Source organism: Eschscholzia californica, unplaced genomic scaffold, assembly GCF_041429995.1.
Source record: "Eschscholzia californica isolate CP2 unplaced genomic scaffold, dmEscCali1.0.p SCAF_1, whole genome shotgun sequence".
NCBI classification, from domain to species: domain Eukaryota; kingdom Viridiplantae; phylum Streptophyta; class Magnoliopsida; order Ranunculales; family Papaveraceae; genus Eschscholzia; species Eschscholzia californica.
In genome coordinates this window covers 17,470,186-17,478,167 of record NW_028238198.1, presented here as the reverse complement: position 1 = coordinate 17,478,167, position 7,982 = coordinate 17,470,186, and the positions used below count along the sequence as shown (strand labels likewise).

At 35.9% G+C, this 7,982-nt stretch overlaps 1 protein-coding gene across 1 annotated transcript; it reads left to right on the top strand.

Moving 5' to 3' along the window:
• On the top strand, window positions 1-5,537 carry LOC147564719 (serine/threonine-protein kinase GRIK1-like). The gene is made up of 13 exons (XM_086649538.1): window positions 1-455; window positions 669-869; window positions 1,099-1,494; window positions 2,028-2,102; window positions 2,185-2,229; window positions 2,427-2,501; window positions 3,335-3,422; window positions 3,588-3,712; window positions 3,932-4,027; window positions 4,587-4,653; window positions 4,760-4,875; window positions 5,011-5,089; window positions 5,197-5,537. The coding sequence occupies exons 3-13, from the start codon at window positions 1,210-1,212 to the stop codon at window positions 5,346-5,348; spliced, it is 1,203 nt and encodes a 400-aa protein (XP_086505664.1). The 5' UTR covers window positions 1-455; window positions 669-869; window positions 1,099-1,209; the 3' UTR covers window positions 5,349-5,537.
• Window positions 5,538-7,982: the final 2,445 nt, after the last annotated feature.

Sequence of the window (7,982 nt, the reverse complement as noted above, 5' to 3'; positions counted from 1 at the left end):
TTACATGGTTTTGATTGCTTTGACTCTTTTGAGTACTACATGAATTTACTAAAGTAAATAACAAATGAAACTCGCAAAACTAAAAACAACGTGAAGGGAAATGGGTACAAAATTACAAGAATAAAATAAAAAGATCATAAAGATTACAAATTAAAGATCCTAGAGATCACTAAACTTCAAAGCTTGTTTTCCTAATTGGTCTTTAATTATGCATTGTAATTACCTGGCTCCCTTTACGACGTTCAAATCAATCGCCTCCGTTTAATTAAAGATCGAAAACTAGGGTTTCTGAATCAGTTCCTTCAAGTTTAAGATTTGTCCACCATTGAATATATATAAATTTCAGCTCTCAACTCAAATTGCCCCCTTTTCATCTCAACTCATCGCCCGTTAAACCAAAGCTAGGTATTTGAACGTATTGTCTTCTTTCTTGGTACTTCAAATACAGATTCAAGGTGAGTACTGTGAATTTCAATTCATTCCTTTCTCATAATTCCTCGTTCATATTGTACTCTCGCGATCGTTCATGCCCTATTTTGGATAAACACGCATTTTCATATTTCTCTCATGGTTAGAAATTAGGGCATTTTTTTGTTGTTCTTTTTCTGAAATTCAACGGATCTTGTATTATTCCAAGGGTTTGATTTGTTTTTCCTTTGTTTGAAAAGGGCAAGGATTGAAGGTGTTTTTGGAAAGATACATTTTTGATTAGACGCTCTCAAGTTAGAGTAAAGTGGATTCCTCGAAATGTTAGCTTTGAATCGAAATGGCATCGATTTCATCTGCTGCTTCATTCCATTGTGTGAATGGCACCCTTTAGAATAGCAAAACTTGTTTGGGTTTAAGCCCCTTTCATCTCCTCCAAGAAGGTATTATTAGTTTCTTTTATTGCTTACATGATTATGAAAACTATATACTTGTTTTGTCAATTATTGGTCATTATGTTGAATGTGAAACCCTAGATATCAATCAAAGATAGTAGCAGGCTCTTGTGTACGAAACCGTAGCTTGAGAAAGCGAAACTTGAACTTATTTTTATCCTTCTTTATTGACTTCAAATGTTTTCCAAATTTAAAGTTTATACTTATTATTTTACAGGTAGGGGGATTAATTCGCCATATACACTGTTTGGTATTTTACTTATAGTTGAGGCGTTGGAGTAAGTATTTTTTATTCAAAGGGTGTTTCTTTTTCTCAAGGCTGAAAGAAATGGGATGTTGTAGTTGTTTTGGGTTCATTAGGAAGCCCATAAGATCATTACGGTTGACTCCAAGCTTCCGTACTCGGTCACATGATATTTTGTTAGATGATGATGATGTATATGATGATGGTAGTTTTTATAATGGCGAAACTACTGACATTGCGAATGGAAGTGATGGTGAGTTTCAGAGCCCATCTAAGCGTTCTGAAGAGATTCTCTTATTTAGAATTCAAAGTGGAACTATATGCAGGGAAGTTCCTGTAAAGGAGACTCGGCATGTTGTTCGGTCAGAGGTAAATAAATAATTATCCTTGTTGTGTGTGTGAGTGGGTGCGGGTGGCATCATACTTTTGAGTTTGTACTTTATTTGAGCTGTAATATCGTGGAGTTCTATCTGCTTAGGGCTTCCAACTTCTAGTAGTTCTGACACATTGGAATGAGGGCAAGATGAATCTGTGGTGGTGGAAGAGTTATTCAGTACCGTAGTTCGCAAATTTGCAAGATCATTAATTGATCTTCTATTAATTGGGGAGAAACCATTAACGGAAAGACCAATTATTAAACTTGGTCTTTCCATTAAGCTTGAAGTTGAATTTTCACCATCGCGGTGATAAGAAAGACAAGTTAGGCAAATTTTCCAGTCGTTATATGAGATTTTATGCATTAGTACAATATTACCAAAGTTTGGCATAAAGGGTATGAATTTTGAGAAATCTCAAGTCATTTAGTTTGTACCTTTTGGGTTCATATTTGTCTTCTTTGTTCTTACTTATACGAGCGCAAAGCTGAAGGAGGAATGACTATTCTCCAATTGATGCATTCTCAGGATGAAGATGGAAATAAAATGGTAAATGAGTACGTTCGGGAGTTTAAGATTGGATCAGGAAGCTATGGGAAAGTGGTAAGTGTACTTTTGCTTACATACTTTTAGCTTACACTTTTTTTCACCACAGTGAAAGCACTCTACTGTTGCGGTTCTACAGGTCTTGTATCGTAGTACTAAAGATGGAAAGCGGTATGCTATCAAGGTAGTTTTCAAACCTCTGTTATAGAAGCATGCAGATTGGTTAAAGATTTAAATGTTATTTTCTATGCTTGAATCCAGCTTTACCGGTGTAGAGTGTTCTAGTTACTCGTCAGGGACTAAATGGATATGTTTGAATATAATTCTCCACACTTTAACCTGAAAAACCCTAGTGTTTATATTAATGATTTTTGATTTCAGGCTTTCCACAAGTCTCATCTATTGAAATTGCGAGTTGGACCGTCGGAGACTGCCATGACTGATGTTCTTCGAGAGGTTTGTGATCTTATATGAGTCAATCTAATTGTTGCGCTCGTTATTTTTCTGTGTTTGATGGAGGCTTTAAATTCTATCCCTGGTTCTGCTCTTCTTTACTAATATTTTTCAGAAATGATCTGGTTTGTTCATGGGCAGCTTGATGGTGCTCCTTTTAAGTTTTGATTGATGACTTGAGTAGTATTTGTAAATTGTTTGAAGGTTGGGCCTAATCATTTTGTTCGGTCATGTCATTTTGAAAGGAATCAAGATCAGTTGACCTAAGTTTTGAACATTTCAACTATATTGAGATGTCAGATAGCTCTTGCATGTTGGAAGCTCCACATTGTGCCTTTATTGAGTTCTGATGATTATTTGCCTATTTCAACATCTAGGCGTTGTTCGCTACAACCCTTGTGATCAGCATCATGAACATTCTTTTGCTTATCATTGTGATTTTGGATCTACTGAAGTCAAATATTTTCCATATGAAACTAGTAGAACGAGCGAGCCAAGTTATACCACATTTGACTTGGTATGATGATAAAAACTGTCGCAAGATTGAGAGAGTTATGAAAAGTGGGGCCTTAGTTGTCTGTTGGCGTCTTTTATTATGTAGAAGTAGTGTACTCTCTGGAGAAGTCTACAGAAGAATTAGTGTTTTCTGAAAAAACAATTTCTACCTGTGGTATGACACATTAAGCTTGTTATATTTGGTATCTTTTTCTGTTATTTACGAGGTTCAATATCATTTGTACAATTAAATATGTCATTTGCTTTCTCTTTGTTGTGTCATATCATTGGTGGTAAAAATGTTAAATGGTCTTTTGTTCACCACTTGATCTCTTTTGCAGGTTTTGATCATGAAAATGTTGGATCATCCCAACATAGTCAATCTCATTGAAGTGATTGATGACCCCAACACCGATCAGTTCTACATGGGTATTCATTAACTCTCTATTTCCTAGGCTTTGTACTTACATGTTACATGCATTAGTTACGGAGTTACCCCGTATGTTCATGTTAGGAATCTTAAGATCTAATATATAAAAAAAATTTCTAACAAATGCTCAATCCAACTTGCAAAATTTTTTACTTCCTTTGCAGTACTGGAATACGTAGAAGGGAAATGGGCTACCAATGGTTCCGGGCCTTCAGGTGGCTTAGAGGAAACTACTGTCAGGAAATACCTAAGGGACATAATTGCTGGGCTCATGTATCTCCATGCGCATGTATGATATTGATTTTAATTTCATTATCTTTTAATGATCCAGTATTCCAGAATTGTTTTCTTTTAGTGTTCATAGTGATGTACTATATTTACCTTACCTGAAGACAGAAGAAAACATTTAGTCTGTCTATACTCCTCTTCTTCTTAATATGATTTTAGTGCTTCTCTTTTCTATCTACATTATGTGATGCATTCAAGTGTTTGATCTTATAACCGACAGAATATAGTGCATGGAGACATTAAACCCGACAATCTTTTGGTTACAAGCACAGGCTCTTTGAAGATAGGAGATTTCAGTGTCAGCCAAGTCTTTGAGGTACCACTTCTTTTTGGTGCTAACTTTTACTGGATGGTTACGTGGACAGAGAGTGCTTATTTTTAAAACGTAGCAATTCGGTTGTTTAGGACTGAGGTACAACCACATTCAATAAAATTCCGTTGTTAGCATCTCCTATGCTAAACTATATGTAAGTGGAGGAATTGGCCCTATATGTTCAACTACCCTCTTTTGTAGTGTAAAGGAAAGGTGGGAAATATGATCATAGAAAACTAGAACTAGTACCACCAGTGCTGAAATTTATGGAAGTGGTCAATTAAATTTAATGCTTTACCATTGTAATGAATTTTATGATCTACTCTTAAAGATCATCAAGTGTTGGTCAAATAATGCATTTATGCATTCGGAGATCATTGACCGTGTCAACAAGTGAGGTGCCATAGTTCTTTAGAAAAATATTTATTAGTTGATGTTGTTGATTTTGTTGGCTGGCCAAGAATGAATGACCTGTCAAATTTTGGTGACCATTCTCTTAACAGAGATGACTTGAATCTTAGTTCTGCTCTTAACTTTCTCTGAATTCTTTTCTCATCTACAGGAAGATAATGATGAACTTCGGAGATCTCCTGGGACTCCTGTTTTTACAGCACCAGAGTGTTGTTTAGGTGAGGAACCAAACTGCCAAATATTTGTGAACTTCACTTGCGAGATCGGTGACAATATAATCTTTACTCTTCTAATGAAATGTTAAATCTTCCTTCTGATTACCAGGTCTAACTTACCATGGTAAAGCTGCAGACACTTGGGCTCTAGGTGTTACCTTGTATTATATGGTGCTCGGCGAGTACCCATTCCTTGGAGACACATTACAAGATACATATGACAAGGTGTGCGGACTCCTCTTTGTTGTTTCAATCAATTCATTTTCGTCATTTACTTGTTCAAACGAGAAGGAATTCCATTGCCAGTTTTTTAGTTTCGCCTTTCGAGGGCCATTAATGAAGTATTTGCTTTAACGTCAGATCGTAAACAACCCCATAATCATACCTGATGGTGTTAATTCAGAGCTTAAGAACTTAATAGAAGGAATTCTTTGCAAAGGTAAGTAGTATCCCTTCGAGTTTTTCTTTCTTATTTCTATGGTCTCTTTTCCTTCTCGATATTTTTCTTACTCTTTAATTTTGAATTGAATGTTTCCTTTCTCACAGATCCAAAACATAGATTAACCTTGAATGCTATTTCGGAACATCCGTGGGTCGTTGGAGATGAAGGGCCGATCTCTCAATACTTATGTTGTTGCAAGAGGAATAGCTTTCAGCGAGCAGATTCTGACAGAGAACAGGGAAGGGTACTAACATAATCGATACTCTGACCAAACTGCGACTCTTTTATGGTTTTGTATAGGTTGAAGTTAAGGATTTTTTTAAATAAGATATAAAGTTTATGATAGTATTTGTTATAACAATCAAAACTCACAACATTTGAAATTTGTTTTGAACAATATTTATACATTTGAGAAGGTATATGGGTTACCAACTCTTGTTTTCAATTGAGTCACTGGTTTGGGCTTAGGGTTAGCTGAATATAAATGGACATGGCAGACAGTGGTGATTCAAATATGTAAACATTTAAGTACACATATCACACTTGTGTGGTGCTACTGTTTAAAGATATGAACCTAAAATCTGAGTACAAGTTATTCGTAATTTTAGTTGTTTTGCGTGTATGTATATTTTTCTAATGGAGTTAGATCTCAAAACAAGTTATGTGATGCATGTGTTTTCAGGAAAAAAGAAATGCAAAATTTGATAAGAACACTTTAGGATTTTATTTTATTTCATTAGAAAAATAGTTCATGTTCTAAAGGCAGATCAACTTCTTTGGTTTTGTATGATGTGATAGAAAATACATCGGGAAAACAATGACTGGGACAGACATCCATCTTTAATAAAGGATATTGTCTAGAAACCCTTCACAAAATTTAAAATATAGTCTTTCGTAAAAATAAAGTTACCTATTTAAAAACAATAATCTTTTCCTTCTTAGAAATAAAATAACTAATTCAAGAAAAAAGAAACAAAATAAATTTAAAGGGTTAAAAAAAGAAATTAAAATCTCTCTCTCTCAATAAAATAATAACTAATTTAAGAGTCCCGTGGTTTTTACTTCTCGCGTTGAGGAGGTTTTCCACGTTAAAAATCGTTGTCTTATTTACACATGTTCTTTGTAGAGTGATTAAGAGCTTGTTTTGTCTCATGTTAAGAGAGAGAAAGCAATATCTATAAGTCTCTATGAGAGAGAAACTTGATCTCATGTTAGGAGAGAGAAACTTGATCTCATGTTAGGAGAGAGAAACTAACCACTCTGTATGAGAGAAGATAAAAGCGAATGAGAGAGAAAACTAAGAGGTCGTCGTAGGTTTTTCAGTCAAAAATGGAATGCCCTTGTATGTTGTCCTTCGATCACAATACAAGCAGGGGGCTTTAGTGGCCCCAACATAGTGAATGGCCTCATTTTGCATGTTTTATGTTAGGTTCGAATAAATAATTATATTCTAAATAAATTTATAACATGATTTAAGGTGTAGTTTAATGGTTAGGAATTTAGATTATGTACAAGAAGTTAAGAGTTCAAATCCTTCAATGATCTCTACTATTTTTTTTTTTTTTTTTTAAATGCATTATATAGGCTCCAAATTTTAAATCTGCTTAGGGCGACCCTGGATGCACGTGTGTAGATACTTATAGGGTCTAGGTTGACGACAATTATGCAGCCACAAACAAACACTTTCCCGGTCGCCGGGGTGTGAGCGGGCCAGACTCATTTGTTACTTAATTTGTAGGCTTGGTTAGTGCATAAACCCACTAATCATAGATTCTTAGGAGCCCTCTCAAGAGTGGATTTCGACTCATACATTATCCAACTTTCCTTTGATATGGCTTAGATCTTGATAGTTTAGGTTTCGACAAAGTACAGAATCACTTTTTTTTTTACGTCGGATGGCTGGTCAAGTTAGTCGATCCGAGTGACAATTGGTGGCTCTGCCCCATCCTTGGCAAAGATGGAAACTGGGTTGTAGAATCAAAAGTAAATGTAATCTTTGTTGGAAAATAGTGTCACATTCATGGGGGAATACTTTTATGTTGACAGAGTCAGAGATGAAAGAAGAAGAAACAAAAATATCCTAACTGAGGTAGATCTGATTGGACCAGTATGGAATCTATAGATCAGCTTAATTTTTATGATGAAGAAAGGGTGGTGGGCACATGAGGTCTAACCTGAACCAGCTTGTAAAGAAAATGACTTGAGGCCTGCCTCAGTGAGGGGGGGCTGCAATTTCGTCTCATTTTAGGTCTTGTTTCAAAGTACAACAGAAAAGCATTACTAGCCTCAGGTGCATATCTAGACATGACTTGTTTCCACATGGTCAGGTGGTCCTATCCTCTATCATCCATATTCTCATCAAAAAAAAAAAAAAAAAAATCCTTTATCATCCATAATTGATGTAGGATTGTGTTGATAAATTGGTTGGAGCCAAAAAAAAAAAAGTCGGGGGTTAATAAGCTCCTGCCTCGACACAGAAAAAAGATGTGGTGCAGGTTCAATAGACAGATGACCTTGACAGTACAAAAAAATCTTCCATTTTATCTAGAAGTATATTTTATATAGGTCAGACGGTTCGGCAGGGCAGTATTCAAAATCCCAAGTCGAAGCTAAACCACATCAATCGGTTGATCGCTTTTTCAGCCGAGCCGAACGTTTTTTAGTTCCGCCCAAAAATCATTCAGTTTGGTTCAACCAAGTTCGACTTGGTCGGTTTGGCCGACCGTTGCTCACTCTAACAAGAATCCTCATAGAGAGCAAGTCACTTTGGATGCAACTAGGGGAATGCTCGATTGAACATTTACATGCCTATCGGGAGATAAACCATGCAACCAACTATCTCTCAAAAATGTGATCCAATTCGGGGACTGCTGAGATGCCACCGGCAACA